The following is a 22,809-nucleotide window of genomic DNA, read 5'->3' on the forward strand; positions in this document are numbered from 1 at the left end:
ACTCCAAAAAGGAAACTACAGGGTCTGATGAAAGAACAGCTGGCCATAACCACTCTCCAGGATCCCAAGACAACCCAGACAATGGACGCCCCTCCCAAATCCACAATGTCCAAAGAACAATCTCGTCCAGCTCAATCTGTGGATCAACTCTTTGTACCTTGCCTTTGGAACCAACAACGTGGATGCGATGCCAATCGCAAAGGTCAAAGGGGAGGCAGAATCTGAATGCAATAATCTGAAATCATGAAGAACCGCAAAGAGAATATCACCATGACGGGCCTAGGATGGCAGAGAGTCTGTCGTCTCGAAAAAGCCCACCACCTTGCCAAAAAAGATTTGACTCTCCATCTGAGGATCTGCCTCAATCCAATGCTGTGGCATAGCAGTATCAATCTCCTGCATATGAGAAACAACACCCTTGCCAATAGAGTAAGTGGTGGCTATCAAATTTGTATCAAGGCATCGAGCGGCCAGCCAAGACTGTAAAGATGCCGCAGGGCCCCTGGCCCAAGCTGCCCAATCTATGTGATTACGTAAGCCCAACTGTCGACCCTCTACATCTAGAACCTTGGGATTCCAGATGAGAGGCTGACGCTCAATCTCCTCTGTAAGGACCGAGTGCCGATGAATAATGCACTTGCGCAGAGCATGCCAGAACCGAGAATGAAACGCAAGAAGTAAGATCGTGAGAGCTGCATCACTCAAAATGAATCTATAAGGAGCCCAGTCACCTCCCCTAGCGGGGGTCGAGTGCAAAACTGCATGGCGAAGAAAAGATTTCCAAGGCTCGTTCCCACGGAACATTCCCCGAATGATAAATAAGAGCTCTACTCTGTATATCAGGATCAATGATACCCAAACCTCCCTGCGACCGAGGCAAAATGCATGTGTGCCGAGCAACCCGAGCTCTAGTGTCATGGGAACCATCAGATCCAGTCTAGAAATAGTTGCGCACCAAGCGCCTGAGCCTAGAGATCACACCAGGGTGCAGCATCCAACACGAGGCAATGTACCTGATTCACCACAAGAGCCCATCTAGCCAGAGATAAATGATAAGCTGGCCAATGAGTGAGCTTCTTGCGGATGGAATCAAGTACCGGGAAGAACTGCTGGGCGGACTCACATCCAGGCCAATCTGAAATCCCAAATATCTGCATGATTCACCAGGCTGCAACCATGATGAATCCATCTGTTGTCTGTGCCAACAAGAATACCCGATGATTTATTCCAGTTGACACGACCGCCGCTAGCAACACAGAACCTGTCAATCATACCTCGTACTCTATCACGCGTATCCTCAGAGAACTCCGTGATCAAAAGAGTGTCATCTGCCTACTCTAAATCCAGTAGCTCAGTCTGCTGCCCCGCAGCGATCGGCAGATGCAAGCCGGGAATGCGAGTGGACTGAGTGCACAAATAGGATGACAGGGCCTCTGCAAAGAATAAGAACAAGGAAGGAGCAAGAGGGCAACCCTGTCTGACCAATCTGCCCAAGGAGGAGTGGCAGCTAACAAAACCTCCAATGGTGACCGCACTGGTCGCGGAGCGGTAGAGACCTGAGATGCCTCTAATCCATCCGTCTGGAAAGCCCAATCTGGCGAGGGTACCCTCTAGGAAATCCCTGCCGACTCTATCATAGGCCTTCTCAAAATCGAGGAGGACTACCAAACGCTGAGAAGAAGACTTGACCCATTCGGCTGCAGCTTAAAAAGTAAACACATTATCAAGTATGCACATGTCCTGTATGAAAGCTGTCGGAGATCCATGAATGAGTAAAGGCATAAAAGGCTTCAACCGAGCCGAAATCAAATGAGCCATAAGCTTGTAGGAGGAGGAAAGCAAAGTAATAGGTCTCCACTATCGTAGCAAAGTAGGGTCCCCCCCTTTGGGGATAAGTGCAATCAATCCAGATGTCATAGGATGGGGGCATGCTACCAGTATCAAACATTTGCTGTAAACCAAGGAGCAAGGGTCGGTGCAGCAACTCCCAGTACTCTAGAAAAAACTGCCGGGTGAGACCATTATCTCCTAGGCAAGAGGAGGCATCCAAGGAGCCGACTGCAGCCCGAAGCTCTATATCCGTGAACGGACGCATAAGGGAAGCAGACATGTCTGGGGTGACTACCATAGGCACATGAGACCAGACCTCATCTCTAGCATCAGCAATCTCAAAAAAGAGTCTCAAAATAATCAGCTGCCAAGGCTAAAACTGCATCGGGCTGTGAGTACAATACCCCATCCGAGTGCCTGATGGCTCTCAAGCAAGAACTAGAGGGGCGCTCTTGAAAGGTGGCAAAGAAGTCCTTGTTCATAGTATCAGCTTTGGTAATCCACTGAGAGACCGAAGCATGATAAGTGAACTCAGCCCTTCTTTCCAAAACTAGAGAGAGCTCTGCCCTAGCCTCACTCTCCTCCTGAGCAAGATAGGAATCCTGTGAGTGCTGCTCCTATAGCCGATGAATAGAGGCAAGGCAAATATGGAGGCCCTGCTCACTGGCAGTCAAGAAACGTCTCCGCGCAATCGCATGATGACGACACGTCTCACTAGAGACAGCAAGGCAATCCAAAATAAAATGTGCGTAATCTAAGGGGGGACCTCAGGAGAAATACGTCAGATGTCCTCCAGTTGGGTATGCAAAGTGTTAGAAGACAAAACCACATCTGGAATCCTGCAACCCCAGTGAGGAGCATCCGGCCTCTGAGCTACAATGCGGATAGAGACAGGAGCATGATTTGAAAGCGCAGTGCCTGGCCATATCATCATAGAACCACCAATCCTAGATGCCCATGCACCAATGTAGAAGCGATCCAATCTCTCCAATAGCCGACCGGCCTGTCTACGAAAACCCCATGAAAATCGAAGGTACCCTCTGTGTGCAGAAAAAAGACTGCTCATGGCACGCATCTGAAAGTCTCAAAGCAAACAGGAACCTGTCCCAAGCATCAATCTCAACTGTAGCAATCTCAAACAAATGAGGAGTGTCAGCACGATAGTCAGAGGGAGATTTAAGGTTATTGAAATCCCCTCCCACTATCCAAGAGTCCACAGGTGGCAATACATCCACAATCTCATGCCAGAAATCTACTCTCAGACGAGCATCCGCTGATCACCAATCTGCATCGAAACCCATATGCATCTACCAGTAATCAATGTCCCGTGGTCCCTAACACGAGATCCAGCGCGGGCCCACCAAGAAGCAACACCTCCACTGCAAGACATCACTCCCGTAGCAGGCTCCCAAAAAGTGTTCAAGTTGCCTGGGAGAATCTTCCCACAGGATTGTGTGTCTGCCAGGGAGAGTTTGTGCTCCTGCACAAATAAAACATCCACCTCACCAGCCACATATCTGTGCAAATCCTGTCTCAAAAGAAGTTTCCTCGCACCACACTGGCGAGAGCTATGTAACCCATTGGTGTTCCAAGTGACAATATGCAAGTCCATCATAACAATAAAGACCACAGCAAGCATACATCATTGGCAACCCACAATGAGCATACATCTAGTAACCCACAATGAGCATACATCTAACTGCGCTGGGCCGCTGGCGCTTGGCCTCTGGCCGAGAAACTAGCTGATCAAACCTCCCTGAGTCTGGAGGAAGCAGAAAGATGTCTCCCCCAGGTCTAAAATCAAGTGTCGAGCTAAACCATCTCTACACATATGGTTGAGAGCATCTGAGGGCCTTGCAGATTCTCTTCACTGACCACTGAAGAGTTTTCGAGGGAGGGGACCAGGAGTCTGCAAAACAGAAGAGCACTGGTAAGACATATCTACAAAGACCATTCTCTCATTTCGCCCTACCAATGCAGTGGGTGATCTGGAAGAGTGAGATATCAGCTACAAGTGCAGGTGCCCAGTGAGACGCTGCAAAATCTGAGTGCATGTGAAAGAAAGGGCCGAATCCTCTGACTAGTCCTCCTGCTGCCCAGTGAAAGGTAGGAGGAAAGAGAGGAAAGGAATCCTCTCACGCTATGGAGCAAGCAGGGTCTGATGACGAGAGCAGTATACTCGGATCTCAAGAGGGCCAGAGTCATCCGCACTAACACCTGCCAAATCAAAAACGCCATGATATAGGTGCACTTTCCATAAATAACTATGAAACCTCCTTCCCCACAGGGGGTGCCTATCTCGGGGCTGGCAAGAGCACCAAGGCCCGAGAGGGCGAAGAAGGAAGTACTGGAAATTCTGTATCCATCGCACCAAACCCAGCAAAAGAAGGAGGTATAGGAGGTCCCAGAGGAGGAGCCGAAACGTGCACCTCCTGCGGTGAAGCAGGAACCAAGGAAAGGCAAAGGTCCTCCTGAGAACCCTCCTCTGACACAATGAAAAGTGAAGGGGCAACCTGCTGCTACTATCTCTGAGCACTAGAAGAGGGTGGGGCATCCCGAGTGACTGGTGCCCTAAAATGATGACGACGATCAACTGTGCGCCAGCCCCCTGTCTCCGGGGGGTGGGTAGCACACGGCTACTAAGGGGTCGCGGCTGCTGCTGCTGCGAAGTGCGACGCGGATGCTGTGCCTGAGCCTGCTATCTGGGGCGTCGAGTAGGGTGAGGCCAATCATGAGCTAAGTGTCCAAAAGACTAGCAGCCCAAGCACTGGTCCGATCGGCCAGTGATAGATACGCTGGCGAAAGGAGAGTTGTATAATCTGACCATCTATTTTGTATTATCTTGGTCTCATAGGTCATTCTAGACGTTAATATAACATTTCATTTCATTTCTCTCACTTTGGAGGTAATTTCTCTCTTCAGCTATTCAGATGTGAGACGTCAAATAGTGCTTTATTTTTAGAACAATTTTATTTTTGAGTGCTAGCAATACGCTTTTAGCCAAAAAGAATAAAAGGAGGGTGAGACCCTCATTGTAGCACATCAAATCTCGCATGAAACCTCATGTTGTACAGTAAGCATGCCATAAATATAAAGTAATACCGAAAGGGGCACCAAGGTTTGAGGCTAGTATCTCTAATGCAGAAGCATGCTAGCTCCCATGTGCAAGTGTTCGTGAAGTTATTTAACGTGTTCTTCTCATTTTTTGAAGTGTTCTTGATCCCCCACCACCCGTTCAAGTTATTGAGGCTGATTTCAACTATACAAGCCGGTCATCTCAAAAGTAAGAGCTGTAAGAGTCCGTTCAAACTGTAACTGCATGCAAAGTGTAACACACAGCCGATGAAACTACTCTATCCACCACAGATAGAGAAGCGTAACTGAAGAACACAATCATGCTCACTTGAGGGTGTGCGCATAGTAAACTGAAAGCAAAGAGAATGTTGGTAACGGTGCAAGCTACTTGATGATGACCCTTCATCTTCCCTCGATGACACAATCTTGCTGACTTGAGGGTGTACGCATAGTAAACTGAAAGCAAAGAGAATGTTGTAACAGTGCAAGCTACTTGATGATGACCCTTCGTCTTCCCGCAATGTTACTCTTCATCTGCTCGACGGGTACGGCAAGGCTTGTTGCTGCTAACTGCCTCTTAAGCAATTCTATCACCCCCTGAGTTCTTGACTTGTGAGTCCGAAAAACAAAGGGTTCTTTATACAGGTTTGGTTTTTGAGTTCTAGATCGAGCAAGATCAAAAATCAAAAACTGGAAAATCAATAACTCACCAAAAATGAGTGCTTTCGGTGAGAAATTGACCCCAAACCTATAAAGTATCAAAACCCCTTATTTTCTACATGAAATTTCATGATTCTAAGATTCTGAATGGATGCCTATGTGGCTCGTCTAGAGACCTAGAGACTCTCGCAGACGGCATAGGGCAACTTTAAAAAGTGGCCTAAATGCAAGCAGGTTTCTAGGTACTGTGGTGTGCACTAACATGCACCTTACTGGTGACGGTAACCTGCGCGTCGAGAGGTGGTGCATGTAACACGAAGCATTTGGGCTTCCATTTCAACCACATCTGAAGTGGGGGATCTATCTAGTCGGCTTTACTCGCATGTCCAACTCCAAGGTCATCACCACGATCCATGTGTGTGTGTTGGGGAGGGAGGGGGGTTAGGAGGGGGCTATTCATCATGACATGGTTCAGACTACCATACTTAACCAAAAACTCTTTACTAAAAACCAAACATTCACCTAACTCCTAAACAAGCAAAAATAAGAGAATTTTACAATACCTTAATTCTTAAACTAAGCTCAATACTACAAATTAAAGCACTTCACAAACAAAGCACCTGCTCTTGAAGTTGATACTCCTGGCTTTTCTTCCTCTAGCAGGCTTTCTGCCATCTTCATTCTAGATTCCACTAGACGTTCATACTCTTCTTTCAACATTGTTAGTGCATCCGCATAGGCAGGAAGGTTCATGTCATCGATACCAATGAGAGCGCCTTCTTCTATCACGTTGAGGAACTCCTCCAATGGACCAGGACTCACAGCCGGACACCAAAAGACCATGTCAGATGTCTGCCGACCTTTGGCGAAGCAGATGAGACTTTGCCTTCTGACTTTGCAAGTGAATACATTTTCTGAAATGCTCAGCTTTTGTTTTGTCCTTAGATCTTTCACACGTAGGTACTGCTTCTTCGGCATTGATGCTGCAGCTTACAGACATAGACATTACTGGCTCTCTCTCTCTCTCTCTCTCTCTCTCTCTCTCTTCTCACACACACGCACACTCACAACGCATGATCTCTCTCTCTCAAGCGCAGGCTGCAGCTCATACCTGTAACCTACAGAGGTTGGGCACTGGGCAGTGGGAGGAGGGCTGCGGGCAGGCTGGGAGTCAGGACGAGGAGATGGCGCGGCTCAAGCTTGTTACACAGCACGCTGCAGCAGACACAGTGTTAGCTTCAAGTTTCAACTCAGCTTAAGTTAGGCTTTTTTACACACGGCGCCCCAATCGCAGCCCATTACTGGGGTACTCAAAAAAATACGTTGCCCAACCACACACACCCTCACTTGGGAAAAAACAAAAAAGCAACGTTCGCTTGGAAAAAAAAAAAGGCTGCTGAAAAGGTTACTATTGTCAGTCTGCACGAGTGAAGGTGATGGCGGGAAGAAAAGCTGTTGGAGGAGTGCAAGGGTGCCCAATGTTGGACAGCAAATGTTGGCTGTCCAACTTTAGGCACCACTTGGGCTCGCGTTGGCAGCCCCATCAGCAGGTGTAGTATATCTCCCAAATCTTTGTCAGATCATCTCCAAAGATGGCTGACTCAACAAGAATCTCTTTAGCCAATTTATGTTGCATGGCTTTCGGTCTACCCAAAAAATCTTATTGTACCATCTCTTTTTGACCTTGACCTCATCTAGACTCTAGAGCCATTCTTGTGATTCCTGATGCAACAAGGTGCATATCAGAGCCAGTGTATAGAATTGCTCGTGTTACTTTCTTCCCTATTTGTTCAGAGGGGAAGCACATCACCAAGCACATGGGAGGTGTTGAGCAATAAAAGCACTTCAAAGTATCATAGCTTTCCACATTTCTCCCAGTAGGACCAACTTTTGTCAAACGACCAATCCAATGCGGCTTATTATTCTCCCTTGACCTCTTCGATCCATCACACAGTACATTAGAGCACGCTAAATACCCCCACATCTTCTAATCCTAATTGTCCCCATGAAACTGGAAACATTGCTTGTCATTTCATCTGTCCACACATGGCCATCAAATTTATTTTCTAGGCCAACCATTCTATTACTAGCCTTGGCAAATGGCAACTCAAACATTATATTCCCATTATATCTTGTAGGGAGCTCTTCAACCTGACGGATTTCTCTGATCAGATCAAATGTGATTTGGAGTGAATTCTACACAGGCAAAATTTTCAACATCTCAACAACACTCATTGTATCTGAGGTCTCAATGTTGAAAAGGGGCTCCAGTTTTACTCTATCCTCAGTCCCCTTAGCATCAACCAGTAGGTCATCTGTGGAGACTTGTGATGGAATTTTGTGTCCATTAACCACAAAGGTTCTCCCAAACTGAATGTCCAGTTGAAAGAAATTTTCATCTCCTCTTTTAATAGTTGGCATCTCAAATAAAAGGCCGTTAGTCTCAGCACCAACTATCTGATGTAGAGTTATTGAATCTTCCTTCAATCCAAATGTTAATGAGAGATAATGTTTGGAAACCTCAATGATACCATTCGTAGTTGCTAGCTCTACATGCTTCTTTTTAGCTTCATCTCTCAGACAAGCCGTCTCCATTGTAGAAAATGGTATTAAGGTTATGCTATAGCAAGGTAAGCGACAGCATGAATCTCTTCTAGCACGAAGTCCACAAGCACCACCAGGTATAATATTTAATTAAATTTAGATTGTGTCAAAATACTAATGACAACAAAATATCTTTTAATTAAAGGGCCACCCCACTCCAATATTTGTTGAAACATGAAAATCCTATCTTCATCATTGCATATGTATTTATTATTCTCTCTCTCTTGGATCTCTCTCTCTCTCTCTCTCTCTCTCTCTCTCTCTCTCTCTCTCTCTCTTGGATCTCTCTCTCTCTCTCTCTCTCGCACGCACACACACACACACACACATATCAATTTATCAAAGCATTAAGCCATAAATGGCTTGAATTACATACCACACTTGGTATTTTACTCCATTGAATACCACACTTGGTATTTTCATACCACAATTAGTGTGGGCAATTAAATTACATACCACACTTGGTATTTTACTCCATTGAATACCACACTTGGTATTTTCATACCACAATTGGTATGGGCAATTAAATTTATTCTCTACTTGATTAGGTGGGAAACTCAGCTTGGCAATATCTTGGTCTGAACATTTTATTTCTACCTAACCCTCTACCTCTTTACTCTAATACACATGGGTGTCCATTACTAACCCAAATACTTCCTTGCAATTTTAGTAATCAGGGACACACACACACACACACACACAAAACACACATATATCATTTTAGTAAGCATCTTGCCATAATTGGCTTGAAATTCACACCACACCTGGTATATACAATTTTTTAATACCACAAATGGTATTACCATACCACAATTGGTATGGAAAATATTCTTCAAGTGATTTTTAATTGCAAATGGTATGTGGGACACTAACTCTTACATTATTATAAAGCTTTCTAATTTTAACTCTTTTTCCCTACCTATGTATTATTACCCTTGTAGTATGCATATATAAAAAGATCACATATTTTCTTGGTAATGGACACATGGTCTGAAACCTAGTAACCTAAATTAAAATCTATATTAAGCTTGACTTTGAAGCTAGACATTCTATTCTAGACATAGAAAATGGTTATTTTTAACTACAGTGTGGGAAGGTATTCTTAGCTTTCTATTTTTTAACTACAGTGTGGGAAGGTATTCTTAGCTTTCTATTTTGAAACTTTTATCCTATGCATGCATGTAAGGTAACTTTGCATACTTTATTGTAATGTGAAACCCTTTTGCCCTTAAATGACTTCTGAATACCATAAATGGTATTGACATACCACAATTGGTATGCAATATATATAATTTTGTAAAAAAAGTGATGTTTTTAATTATAATTTCTATGGTGGGACACTGAGTCTTACATCACCTAAACTATAAAGCTTTCTATTTTAGCTCTATTTCTTTACCTGTTTACTATTACTTCTCTATTATGCTCTATTCACTCCTCTTTATCGCCACAATAATTTTCTTTGCAAGAAAATAAAAATATTGGTGGTTTTTTTTTTTAATCCGACCAAACTCTAACATCTTGTTCTCGAGTCTCATCCCCCATTCTATCCCAAATTTGTCTAGAAACATGATTGAAAACCCATTATCTGTGTTTGGTTTGTCGAAGACATACAAAATCTTTTGGGGTGTCAAAGCTATATGTGGGAGGATAATCTGCTACATAATAGAAATCAGAACCGCCGTCCTCAAGTTTGTATACAGCCTTTTGGGGGTCATCTACAAGGGTTCTTTGAGCTAACAGAGAGTTGACCAACCTTAGCTTAGTTAGGTCCACTCTATGAGTAGGTACATCACACCGTTAGTACTCATGTAGTGATCCCCTTGATAGCTGACTCGCGGGGTATGTTCAAAGTTAGAGGGATGATCCTTGACCTTTACCGCATACCTTTACCGCCATAGCGGATGCTTCTACAGGTTCTGATTCCGCTAATGTTGTGCAGGATACAGAATGGGCATTTAGCGTTCATTGCCAGTATGACCCATCTGTGCATGATGCATGTTTGGCAGTTTCTGTTGACTCTGATGTATGGTATTTTGACAGTGGTGCTACCAAGCACATTAAGTAGTTATAGCCCCAATCGTGGATCATTTTAAATTGGCACATAAAGGGTCGTCCTAGGATTACCTCATAGTTTGGATTCTTGCTGAAGTCCACAATTGCAAAGGTATGTTCATACTCAATGCTGCAGGAATGCACTAAGATACCTTCAAGCAATCCTATGGGGTTCTCTAAGCTTCCATCGGCCAACTGTAGATTCATATGCGTACTCCTCACTGCTGGGTTCCCCACATTTTCCATATGGCTTTTGTTGCTATACTAACCCCTGCCCCACCATCTAGAATAGCTATGGATTTCACTTTGTTAATCTCCAGTGGCCGTTTAGTATTTCCTTCATCGCCCTCATATTTTCCCACTTTGTTGATAGGTATCGGGGTAGGTTGCATTTGCATGTGATCATTCATAAGTTCTTTCAGTCCCAAGGACCTACTGTTTGGTTCTCGTTCACTTAGAAGAACTGCTACCTCATCCCAAATTCCTGGTTTGACCTTTAACAAGTCTGCTAGTGGAAGGGTATAATCAACAGGTGTTGATAAGATAGCTCATAGGTTTGATGTATCCTCCTTTTTTGGAAACAACTTCCACATTGATGGTACTCGCATGACTTGGGAATGATCCTCATATTCTCCTATGTACAATGGCATTGTTATGAGGGTTTGCTTTGAAACCACAATTTTCTCATCCTCTAGCAGAGATGCGTTGTCCATTTCATAAGCCTATCAACCCATGAAATCCAACATTGAAAGAGGTGGAGATTTGATCTCGGACTTCTCTCCTTCTTGGCTACTTACTGATTCCCACATCTCGATAGCCAACACTTCCTCTATTTCAGGTATCATATCTCCAAAGTCCGCTATGGTCAATGGCTTCTGAGTTTCAATCGCCAGTGGTTTGTTCTCAAGCACATCCTTGTCCAAGTGTGGAATAACAGATGGCTCGCTCTCTTCTTCCATACTTGAAGTGACCTCATGTATGGTTTCCAAGTTTGGTTTCTATGCCACTGGCCTTCTAGCATAGGGTGGTGCTCAGGGAGGTCACTGTATAAAATATGTGAAGTATCACGTGAGTGCAACAGAAGGAAATTTTTAATTCAAAATTTTCTCACATTTTTATTTATAGAGGGGTATCATTTAAAAAAATTTGAAAAAAATTTACAGATTGAATAGGAAAAGGGTGTGTAATAATCATAGAAAATTTACAGATAAGGGATTTTATAAATACCCCTTAAACGCACGTGATATAGTACATTTCTATATAGTGAAGGCCCCGAGGGCTGGTGGAGGTCCTTCAAAAAGTGTTTGAGTGTCCCTAATCAATTGCTGATGGATAGCAAGGTTTATCTTTTCCATCCTAGGGTTAGGATATTTTTGCAACTTCTTAGGAATCTCTGTCAGAGCGGTATTTCTACTCTCATAAGCCTTGAGCGTAGCATCAAACCCCTCACTATGCTTCTTGACAAGAATTGATCCACTCAAGCCCTTCTCAGATTCTAATTCTTGCTCTTTTGGATTTGGTTTGCTTTCTTTGTGCTCGTTGTATTTTTTTGGATCTTGTCTCGATCTTAGAACTCCTTCAAGCTCTTCCGGAATTGAGTTTCTTCTGTCAGAACTCTTTTTCCCATTAGACTTCTTGCCTCATCTACTTATCGGGTGTTTTCTTTTTTGTTTGAACGAGGATGGAACATCCTCTTGGGCTTTGTCGTTCTTAGGGCCTTTTGTCCCCTCATTGATGTCTATTTGCACATTCCTCTTTGCTTGAGTACGAGTGATCACTCGCAAAGGAATTAGTTCCTTCTCAGCTTTAGATGTATTGGGGGAAGATATTACCTCTACGTAATGTAATGGAATTTTTCCTATCTCTCTATCATCTCTCGGTCGTGATTCACAATGCCAAGGAAAGTGTTCCATTGAACATCCTACACAATACCTCTCAATAGGTGGAAATAAAATGTCAGTCTCCTTGGGTTTGATTATTGGTGGGTCTCTATACGAACAATCCTTCATCGAATGATCTTGTCCACACTCCATGCAAGGAACAATTTGCGTATTTGTATCCCCACATTGTGTTACTGGTACCTGCCTATGAGGGCAGTCCTTCGTCCAATGGTCTTCTCCACATTCCATGCAAGGACTAATTCATTGGCAGTTTCATTTTTTCTTGAGTGTTTTCCAAGTTACCCTGATTAGTCATGATCGGTCTCTCACTATCTATCACTTGTTTCATAGGTGGTTGCAAAGAACTAGCCAAAGCCCATTCCTGCAACCTTCTAGCTATCTGTGGACATTCCTGTGTTGTGTGGATATAGTTCCAAAAAAATTCTTGACACCACTTCTTCGTAGGTATACACTCTTGAGTTCTATGGTCTCCACCACATTCCCCACATATATAAGGTCCAATGGGTGTAGGCCTTAGGTATAAGCATCACTATAAGCATTGGTATTAATTTCACTATTGATGTTATTAGCAACGCTAATAACAATGCTCATAACGACTCTAATAGAGACGTATATACCGACGACCATACCATATAAACAAAAAAAATTTAACGACCCAAAAAGAGACACACATACCGATGCTATAAACAGAAAATTTTTATAGATGGAATGACCTCTTGGACATTCTATCCATAAACTATAGAGGTCTAGCCCCTATTTTTTCAAAGTATAGAAATTTTAAATGTTTAAGCTATGCACTTGAGAAACTTGAAGATGATACATGAACAAAATTGAAGCTTAATATACACATTAATTAATGTTGGAAGAGATAACTGTATATATCATCCAAAAAATACAAGTGTGTCATGGTTGGTATCACCATAAGTACAACGTGATCAATGTGTATAAGAGTATAAAAATATACATGTCCATAGGTAAAATGTGATCAGCCAAAAAAATGATAGATGGGATACAAGAGTGTCTATCACTACTAGCTAGCATATATGTCGGGAGACAAAATGGCCAGCATAACCAAAAAATGCGAGACTAATGATCCACTACATACAAAATGGCCGGCACTATAAAAATTACCCTATATATGGGATCGAATCTGCTACTGCACATCTGGTAGCTCTGCTCATGTCAAAGGCTTCGTGTAAGGGGACTGCAAGATATATAACGCACCATTTAGAACTTAAAAAAATGTACACGAATAGATATACATACCATAATGCAAGTTGGAAAAGACTATCAAAGTGTTTAGTTTTCTCACCTCTCCACCCCATCCCTTCAAGATCTCCAGCAGTCCTGCCAAGCCTTGCTTCTGTCCATACACCCTCTCCAACTTGGACGGCGCTCTCCCAGTGACCTCATACTATTGAACATAAATTTAAATTATAAAAAGTCAAATTTTTGGACAACACACGGCCAGTAAAAATATGCATAAGTAAAAGAGTGTTTAGTGCAAAAATCTTACAAAATCCTCCTCAAAATTGGCCCAGTCACCACTCCCAAGGTGATGGGATGATCTAGCCTCCACTCGAGCTCTGTCTGCGGGGCCTGTGCTACTGCTACCTATCTGGAGTAGTTGTCCTCTTCTCTCTGATAGCCCTTCACTCCTCTCTATTAAGCTAGCGAGGTCTGGTATCTGCAGTCTATGCATCACACCTCCGATGCTTCATGTAGTCGTGCATGCGCACCCCCATCCAGGTATCATCAAAAGCATCCTTCGTAGAGGGCATGGGATAATCACAATGGAGCGTACTAATAATATAGTCCTTGGAGGATTTCTTCTGAGATCTCCAAGTGACCATCACAGTATGTTAAAAGACCTATCTACACAATTGGCGCATGTGACTCATAACCTGCTTCCTCTAAGGGGTCATGATGATCTCGCCAGTCGCACGATCGATGAGGTATGAGTACCCCTCTGGCACCTCCCTGCCATATACTGTCAAAGTCCTATCTAGAGAACCCTCATCGCTTGAAGCCTCTAGCATCTCCTCTATAGTGGTTGGGACACTCCTCGGCATGCTCTGAGCACTGTGCAACGGAGGTATAGGAGAAACTACATCATCATCCCCGCAACAAGGATGAGACGCTTATGAAAGTCTGATATGATGAATACGTCGGCTCGAGGCCGATGCAATGGTATGCTTTGAGTGTGAAGGAGAGGTTTTTTGTGAGCGTGATCGTGAAGGAGGGGTTTGCTGTGAGTGCAATCGTGAAGGAGGGGGGGTCAGAGTCACAACTCTATCCATCACCCTATCTAGCTAATCGCGTGAAAGAGATTGCAAGAAGTGGTCTATGCCTGCATTGCTTGGACGAGCGCTGCTATCGTAATCACTCATATTGTCGTATCAAAGAGGAGGGGGAGATAGGTGACGTAAACCTGTAAGAGAATATAGAAACCTGCATGGAAAAAATAGATGAGACATACTGTGCTCTCTCTACATCTCTCTCATCAGTGTTCGGGAAAAAACATTTTATGAAACATACAAATTTCCTATACTTGACCTTTGTAACAGGAAAAATGGAAAAGTAGACCTCCTTTTTTAGCCATTTTACACTATTTTTATGTTATTTTTTATCGGAATATCTCCTGTTACTCCTAGTCTAAAACGGCTATTTCAGATTTCCAACCGGCACAATTGTATACTGAGACACATATTTCCCAAACACTGTCTCTCATTGAACAATTTAAAAAATCTAATAAATAGAAATTTGTGGAATGGAAGTGTTTTGTTAAAGATATAGATTGAAGGCACTAGGCTATCTTTTTAAGGCATATAGCTTGTACAAAATATTATATTAGGCATCACCTATAGCATCTTGACACAAATCTAAAATAACTTGGAGTTCCATGGTTAGCTTTCTGTCTAAGGAGAAATCCATGTCATCTAAGTCTGCTACATCATCCTCTGCTGGTTGCACGTCCTGTGCTATATCATCCTTGGGTGCTTCTATTAGTACATCCTGTTGTGGTTGCTACATCCACCTACTCTGCTAGATCACTTTTGATTAGGTCGCAACCCTTATAAATTCAAGTACCTCATGGAGCCACTTGGATGATATACCACCATCGCTCATCAGACAGCTTCAGATAGAAAATAACCTGAGGATTTTGTGGTGCATGCATGTGTGTGTGTGTGTGTGTGTGTGTGTGAGAGAGAGAGAGAGAGAGAGAGAGAAGAGAGAGAGACTGTGTGTGAGTGGTTTCCTTTGCTGCAGCTGTGAATAAGATAGATTGTAAATATCAAATGTGTGTAGTTCGAACATGTGTGCACACTCACTATTTTTGAACAAAGGCTAATGATATTTATCAAATGCCAGGTACGAGGGTCACAAAAAGCTTTGAGATTGATGAAAGCTAAATGTTTACATGAAGTACAACTTTCAAATTTTAGAATTACTGTATGATAGGGTGGTGGGCCTGGACAAGCAGTGGTAGGGGGAGGCACTCAATGTGAGGGGCATATGGGTAGTGAATTGGCAACAACAGCGACATGCAAAAGAGTTCGCACTCACATGCACCCCCTGCACACACAGTTTCACAGACAGAGTTACTCATCCGATACAATCTGAACCTTTCTGGCAAAAAAAAACAGCCACATGCACATACTCCCTTCATGAGGCAATCACAAAGACGCATAGATGAGATGCATATAGACCATAGGCATTCCTGGATACTTGACATCTGATACTCGACATTTAGCCATTGGCTTTTTAGCCTACCTGACCAGTCATTCCAACCATTTCAATTGCGTGAGTGACATTCCACCATCTAAGATGCCATGAGTTGGCAAGACTCGCGACTTTTCTATCAACCAATACAGTTGATTCACATGTTAAACAAATCCGCATTCCATGGACAAGTTAAGTCCCATTCAACAAATCCAAATTCCATAATACATCAATTTCAAATGACAAAAGTATGAAGGCTGGTGACAGTAATCTCTTAAGGACGTTTAAGGTGATTCAAAATTCTGAATATACAACCACAACCAGACACTGATGTTAAATGAGCTTGTCTTTTACCAAAACCTACACCACACTACCTGGATCGAGCCCACGAACTATTTTTTACTAGCAACAAAAAGATCCCTACATTGTTGTCTTAAAAGGTAAAATATAAATGTACAGTAACATTTCAAACATGTCAAAAGCTAAAAACAGGTCAAACATACTCCCGTCAAGAAGTTGATATGTCCTAGACAAGTGGGCTCTATATCATATATCAAGCAACCACATGCAATGTTTGGAGTGCAACTCGGCTATGTGATAAAATATGTTTGGGTAGCCTTCTAGGACTGCTGCAATTAGCTCTTCCGCTGCTGATTCAAGACCTTTGAAGGCTGGTGAAATAATTGCTGCTCCACCCAAATCATCCGCCGAAAGCCCATAGTATTCTTTGGCTGCAATCAGCCCACGCTCAACCTGCACAAACTTGTACAGAAGCTTTGAGGAGGCACAAAGTGATGACTGTTGAAGTACCTTAAAATCTGCAGCCTCTTTACACAGAAATTCTGATCGTGTGACCTCTCCTATGGCTACCTGTGAGAACTGTCGATTCACCTTTGTCTTGCTTGGAGAGGTATATTTTGCTTCTTTCCTTCGCAGCTTTACAAGCACATCAATCTCAACAAACCAAGGTGTTTTCCGGATTCTCTTTCCAGATTTGAGGCAAAGCACAGCAACGTCTTCCAAAGCTCTCGGTGATGCATTCGGTATGACTTTTGAGAAAATGGGTCTCAAACTTTTGCAGCCAAATGTCTCCTCCAAAAAGAGAGAGAAGCTTGATCTACAAGAGCGTTCAAATGAACCTGATAGGGAAAGATTTAACCTCTTCAACTCGGCTTGCACACCTTCAGCCTCTTTTAATAACTTATCTTGCACATCTTTGACAGTTTTGACTTCATCTCTCACAGTTTTGACTTCATCTTTGACAGTTTTGACTTCATCTCTCACAATTTTGACTAGCTCATCTTTAACACCTTTGATTTGTTGTTCAAGCCCTGTTCTAAAACTGCTTAGATCACTCCTAACCTGTATGATGAGATCTAATGTAGTATAGGTCTTGCCCTTTTCAATAGTAGACCAATCTCCCCCTGAATTTGTTGTTGCTGCACCTACTTCTCCCTCTGAATTTACTGTTGCTGCACCTGAATCAGTGTTCAAGAAAAACCGACCTTTAATGTATTTTTTCAAGGTAATTTTTGCAATTTATGGAAAATTTTAAAGGCTTTTCCTTTTTTTTAAAGGAGGAAAAATCCAAATAGTTCTTTATTTTCAAGGCAAGGGTGATATCCACCCTTAATTTACTGGCGGGCTTGGGAAAAATACATCCTTTAAAAATTACACACAAACACACACACACGCGCGCGCACACACACACATACACACACTCACACACACATGTATGTATGTATGTATGTATGTGCAAGTATGTATGCAGGTATGTAGGTACGTACGTATGTATGTATGTATGTATGTATGTATTTACGTATGTAGGTATGTATGTAGGTATGTATGTATGTTCTCAGTGATGAGCATTCGACGTCCGCTGACACCTTGTGCGTCATTTGGTCTGAGTTGATTCATACTCTGCGTAGTTAGTGGGATGCTTCATAGGGTGCCTCTAGGGCTGCAGAGCAGAGAAGATTTGACTTTCTTCGTACTTGGGGGAGTTCCCCACAGTTCTTTCATATGGATAGGGGTTCAATGGTATGGCATTATGCGGTACCGCATTGGCTTCTGCTCCATGCCTCTCATCAGCCTCCCTGAGTTTATATTTTGGTATATAGGTTTTTGGTACTGCCCATAGCGCTAGGCCTTTTGGCAGCCTATGGGATGACAGTATGACTTAATACAGCCCTGGTTACTCCAAAGAGAGAGAGAGAGAGAGCGGGGGGCGGGGGGGGCGACATAGAGAAAGAGGGTGGGGGTTGGAACCGTGACAAAGAGAGAACGGGGGGTGGGGCGAGCCACAACAGCGAGTGACTCCGTGAAGTGTGCTTTCCTTAGTGATGATCTCCAAGAAAAGGTTTATGTTAAGCAACCACCTGATTTTCTTGCAAGTAAAGAAGGCATGGTCTCTTTGACTTTGAAAAGCTTTAGCAGCTCAAGAAGAAGAGGAGAGTGCGAGGGTGGGACAGAGGAGGGGGGCAGCTTGATTAAACGCAAAGGTGAGGAAGGACGGTGCAAATAAAGGGGGATCGATTGGGTGCAAAAAACCAGGGGGTGTGAGAGGGTGGAGGGATCTTGTGCGATGGAACAATGGGCTCGAAGGAGAGGGGCGAGGTGAAGCAGCAAGTAGCAGCGTGGGACAGAGGAGGGAGGCAGCTTGATTAAGCACAAAGGTGGGGAAGGATGATGCAAAGAAGGGGGGCCGAGTAGGTGAAAAAAACCAGGGGGGAGAGGGTGCAGGAGTTGGGCGCGATGGAACAGTGCGCTCGGAGGGGCGAGGTCAAGCAAGAGTACATAAATATGTTGATTTCAATGTCTTGATATGGCATTATGAATGCAAATATTGTTTCAATGTAAAAATTTGATTGTGACATTCAATGTCTTTAAGTTTTAGTAAACATTGTGTCTTCTCTACCTTTACGTACGTATATATTCAGGAGGAGATGACCCGCTACAAAACAAAACGGTACCAGGTGATGTAGCAACACCTGCTACAAGCGACGAAAAGATTGCAGCAAGAGGAGACGAAAAGACTCCAGGTGATGTCTTGATATGGCATTATGAATGCAAATTTTGTTTCAATATAAAATTTGGATTTCTTACATTCGATGTCAAAATGTGCAGATTCAGGTGCAGCAACATCAAAAACAGATGCAGGTGCAACAACAGTAAATTCAGGAGCAGATTTAGTTGCAGCAACAACATCGAAAACAGATTCAGGTCAGTGTTCACAAAAAACTATTATTTAAACCAATGGAAAAACCCCCTACTCTAAATTCAATCCGGTTTTTCCCAAATTTAGCCGGTTTGAAAAAGACATTACAAATTTTTCTTCAGTTTTTTCCAAGTGTAGCTTAGTTTGTCTTGCATTCCTGCATTGCATTCCCGAAATATTACACAAATTTACAAGATTATATATATATATATATATATATATATATATATATATATATATATATATATATATATATATATATATATAAATACCTAGTACGTACGTACGTACATACATACATACCTACGTACATACCTACCTACGTACCTACCTACCTGCATACATACATACATACATACCTACATACATACCTACATACGTAAATACATACATACATACATACATACATACATACGTACCTACATACCTGCATACATACTTGCACATACATACATACATACATACATGTGTGTGTGAGTGTGTGTATGTGTGTGTGTGTGCGCGCGTGTGTGTGTGTTTGTGTGTAATTTTTAAAGGATGTATTTTTCCCAAGCCCGCCAGTAAATTAAGGGTGGATATCACCCTTGCCTTGAAAATAAAGAACTATTTGGATTTTTCCTCCTTTAAAAAAAAGGAAAAGCCTTTAAAATTTTCCATAAATTGCAAAAATTGCCTTGAAAAAATACATTAAAGGTCGGTTTTTCTTGAACACTGATTCAGGTGCAGCAACAGTAAATTCAGAGGGAGAAGTAGGTGCAGCAACAACAAATTCAGGGGGAGATTGGTCTACTATTGAAAAGGGCAAGACCTATACTACATTAGATCTCATCATACAGGTTAGGAGTGATCTAAGCAGTTTTAGAACAGGGCTTGAACAACAAATCAAAGGTGTTAAAGATGAGCTAGTCAAAATTGTGAGAGATGAAGTCAAAACTGTCAAAGATGAAGTCAAAACTGTGAGAGATGAAGTCAAAACTGTCAAAGATGTGCAAGATAAGTTATTAAAAGAGGCTGAAGGTGTGCAAGCCGAGTTGAAGAGGTTAAATCTTTCCCTATCAGGTTCATTTGAACGCTCTTGTAGATCGAGCTTCTCTCTCTTTTTGGAGGAGACATTTGGCTGCAAAAGTTTGAGACCCATTTTCTCAAAAGTCATACCGAATGCATCACCGAGAGCTTTGGAAGACGTTGCTGTGCTTTGCCTCAAATCTGGAAAGAGAATCCGGAAAACACCTTGGTTTGTTGAGATTGATGTGCTTGTAAAGCTGCGAAGGAAAGAAGCAAAATATACCTCTCCAAGCAAGACAAAGGTGAATCGACAGTTCTCACAGGTAGCCATAGGAGAGGTCACACAATCAGAATTTCTGTGTAAAGAGGCTACAGATTTTAAGGTACTTCAACAGTCATCACTTTGTGCCTCCTCAAAGCTTCTGTACAAGTTTGTGCAGGTTGAGCGTGGGCTGATTGCAGCCAAAGAATACTATGGGCTTTCGGCGGATGATTTGGGTGGAGCAGCAATTATTTCACCAGCCTTCAAAGGTCTTGAATCAGCAACGGAAGAGCTAATTGCAGCAGTCCTAGAAGGCTACCCAAACATATTTTATCACATAGCCGAGTTGCACTCCAAACATTGCATGTGGTTGCTTGATATATGATATAGAGCCCACTTGTCTACGACATATCAACTTCTTGACGGGAGTATGTTTGACCTGTTTTTAGCTTTTGACATGTTTGAAATATTACTGTACATTTATATTTTACCTTTTAAGACAACAATGTAGGGATCTTTTTGTTGCTAGTAAAAAATAGTTCGTAGGCTCGATCCAGGTAGTGTGGTGTAGGTTTTGGTAAAAGACAAGCTCATTTAACATCAGTGTCTGGTTGTGGTTGTATATTCAGAATTTTGAATCACCTTAAACGTCCTTAAGAGATTACTGTCACCAGCCTTCATACTTTTGTCATTTGAAATTGATGTATTATGGAATTTGGATTTGTTGAATGGGACTTAACTTGTCCATGGAATGCGGATTTGTTTAATATGTGAATCAACTGTATTGGTTGATAGAAAAGTCGCGAGTCTTGCCAACTCATGGCATCTTAGATGGTGGAATGTCACTCACGCAATTGAAATGGTTGGAATGACTGGTCAGGTAGGCTAAAAAGCCAATGGCTAAATGTCGAGTATCAGATGTCAAGTATCCAGGAATGCCTATGGTCTATATGCATCTCATCTATGCGTCTTTGTGATTGCCTCATGAAGGGAGTATGTGCATGTGGCTGTTTTTTTTTGCCAGAAAGGTTCAGATTGTATCGGATGAGTAACTCTGTCTGTGAAACTGTGTGTGCAGGGGGTGCATGTGAGTGCGAACTCTTTTGCATGTCGCTGTTGTTGCCAATTCACTACCCATATGCCCCTCACATTGAGTGCCTCCCCCTACCACTGCTTGTCCAGGCCCACCACCCTATCATACAGTAATTCTAAAATTTGAAAGTTGTACTTCATGTAAACATTTAGCTTTCATCAATCTCAAAGCTTTTTGTGACCCTCGTACCTGGCATTTGATAAATATCATTAGCCTTTGTTCAAAAATAGTGAGTGTGCACACATGTTCGCACTACACACATTTGATATTTACAATCTATCTTATTCACAGCTGCAGCAAAGGAAACCACTCACACACAGTCTCTCTCTCTTCTCTCTCTCTCTCTCGCTCTCTCTCTCTCTCTCACACACACACACACACACACACACATGCATGCAGCACTGTATGAGAAAGGTGGTAATCAAACACGGCTAACCAATGAATCCTTGCAGATCCTTCTTGCTATCTTATTCACAACTGCAGCATATGCATGCGTGCAACCTTGTATGAGAAAGGTTGTAATCAAACACATGACTCAGAGCTGTCCAAACAAAAAAGAAAGTATTGTGATCATGATTTTCAATCCACTATTATTGTGTCTATTCACATATCCTTAGGGGTGTCCTTTATTTATCAATGCCATTATTTATCAATGCCATTGACAAAACATTCTCTCCCCCTCTTTCTCTCCTCTATTGTCTCTCTCCTTGATCGCCTGCTCTTTCTCCTCCTCTCTTCCCTCCATCGCAATGCCGTACCTCTCTTCCCTTGCCCTCTCTTCTCTCTCCTCTAGTTGTGGACTGTTGATGATTGCAATGAAATGATTGAAATGGAGCCCCTTTAGTACCAACTTCTTAAAATTTAATGTTTGGTTACTTTAAAATTAGGAGAAAATCAAGAAATAAAAATAACACAAACAAAAATTAGGGACTATGTGGCTTAATTTAAAAAATTAATGATGCTAGATTCATAAGAGTACAAAACAGAGTTGAATTAGGTTAGAATGCATCAACATAATGAACCTCATGGTTTAAATCATTTTAATAAGAGAAGCATTGAATTTTTAGTGAAAATACTGTATTAGTAGATCATCGTCATGTTCCCAATCAGAGGGTGGGGTAGTTGGCACATCTTCAAATTGCTCGTTTGAGCTTTTCTTGCCTGCTCGAGATCGGGTTGTAGGGCGTGTTGCCTGAGCTTATTTTCGTTTCCTCTTCTTATCTTGCTTTTTCTTTTCAGCTTGAGTCTTGACACCACGACTCGTTCTTGGCAGGACTTTGCTTTCTATCTCAGCGCCTGGGGGAACATCCCAAGGTGCTGGCGATTCATGCAAGTATCCAAGAGCAAAGTACACTATCTTGGTCAGAACCAAAATTACCCCAAGTAA

The 22,809-nt window shown here is 42.5% G+C and overlaps 4 protein-coding genes across 14 annotated transcripts in view; 1 reads left to right on the forward strand and 3 right to left on the reverse strand.

The window, feature by feature from the left end:
• Positions 1 to 6,993, reverse strand: part of LOC147626492 (uncharacterized) — a 39,754-nt gene extending 32,761 nt beyond the window's left edge. Inside the window, exons 1-3 of one of the 2 annotated variants that reach the window (XM_086816562.1) lie at positions 6,975 to 6,993; positions 6,677 to 6,780; positions 6,186 to 6,548 (exon numbers count right to left, since the gene is read on the reverse strand). In XM_086816562.1, coding sequence (XP_086672688.1) covers positions 6,186 to 6,543 — 358 coding nt within the window. In that variant the 5' untranslated portion in view covers positions 6,544 to 6,548; positions 6,677 to 6,780; positions 6,975 to 6,993. The other variant, XM_086816561.1, reaches the window with a different exon arrangement.
• LOC147626488 (uncharacterized) overlaps positions 1 to 20,752 on the forward strand; it is a 235,916-nt gene extending 215,164 nt beyond the window's left edge. For all 5 annotated transcript variants that reach the window (XM_086816559.1, XM_086816560.1, XM_086816557.1 and 2 more), the window contains 4 exons: positions 18,785 to 18,886; positions 18,972 to 19,067; positions 19,783 to 20,390; positions 20,508 to 20,752. In XM_086816559.1, coding sequence (XP_086672685.1) covers positions 18,785 to 18,886; positions 18,972 to 19,067; positions 19,783 to 20,390; positions 20,508 to 20,714 — 1,013 coding nt within the window. In that variant the 3' untranslated portion in view covers positions 20,715 to 20,752. The remainder of the gene's footprint in view (positions 1 to 18,784; positions 18,887 to 18,971; positions 19,068 to 19,782; positions 20,391 to 20,507) is intronic.
• LOC147626487 (uncharacterized) overlaps positions 1 to 22,809 on the reverse strand; it is a 376,917-nt gene that overhangs the window by 307,130 nt on the left and 46,978 nt on the right. For 3 of the 6 annotated variants that reach the window (XM_086816548.1, XM_086816549.1, XM_086816547.1), the window contains one exon: positions 16,107 to 17,323. The exons of the other annotated variants lie outside the window; for them this stretch is intronic. In XM_086816548.1, coding sequence (XP_086672674.1) covers positions 16,392 to 17,323 — 932 coding nt within the window. In that variant the 3' untranslated portion in view covers positions 16,107 to 16,391. Of the gene's footprint in view, positions 1 to 16,106; positions 17,324 to 22,809 lie in introns of those variants that run through there. 6 annotated transcript variants of the gene reach the window in all.
• Positions 13,097 to 14,513, reverse strand: LOC147626493 (uncharacterized). Its single transcript, XM_086816567.1, has 3 exons — positions 13,639 to 14,513; positions 13,435 to 13,536; positions 13,097 to 13,326 (listed from the first exon to the last, which is right to left on the reverse strand). Exons 1-3 carry the CDS (start codon positions 13,822 to 13,824, stop codon positions 13,300 to 13,302), a joined length of 315 nt encoding a protein of 104 aa, XP_086672693.1. The 5' UTR covers positions 13,825 to 14,513; the 3' UTR covers positions 13,097 to 13,299.

This window comes from Cibotium barometz, chromosome 22, assembly GCF_041138505.1.
Source record: "Cibotium barometz isolate CiBa-2024 chromosome 22, ASM4113850v1, whole genome shotgun sequence".
NCBI lineage: Eukaryota > Viridiplantae > Streptophyta > Polypodiopsida > Cyatheales > Cibotiaceae > Cibotium > Cibotium barometz.

What these genes read in the sequence shown, in the direction of transcription:
- LOC147626493 (XM_086816567.1), bottom strand. Translation starts at nt 13,824, where the DNA reads ATGCATAGACTGCAGATACCAGACCTCGCTAGCTTAATAGAGAGGAGT. An exon ending in CCAATTTTGAGGAGGATTTT is followed by an intron (nt 13,537 to 13,638) that starts GTAAGATTTTTG and finishes TATGTTCAATAG; the next exon opens with TATGAGGTCACTGGGAGAGC. An exon ending in TGAAGGGATGGGGTGGAGAG is followed by an intron (nt 13,327 to 13,434) that starts GTGAGAAAACTA and finishes TATATCTTGCAG; the next exon opens with TCCCCTTACACGAAGCCTTT.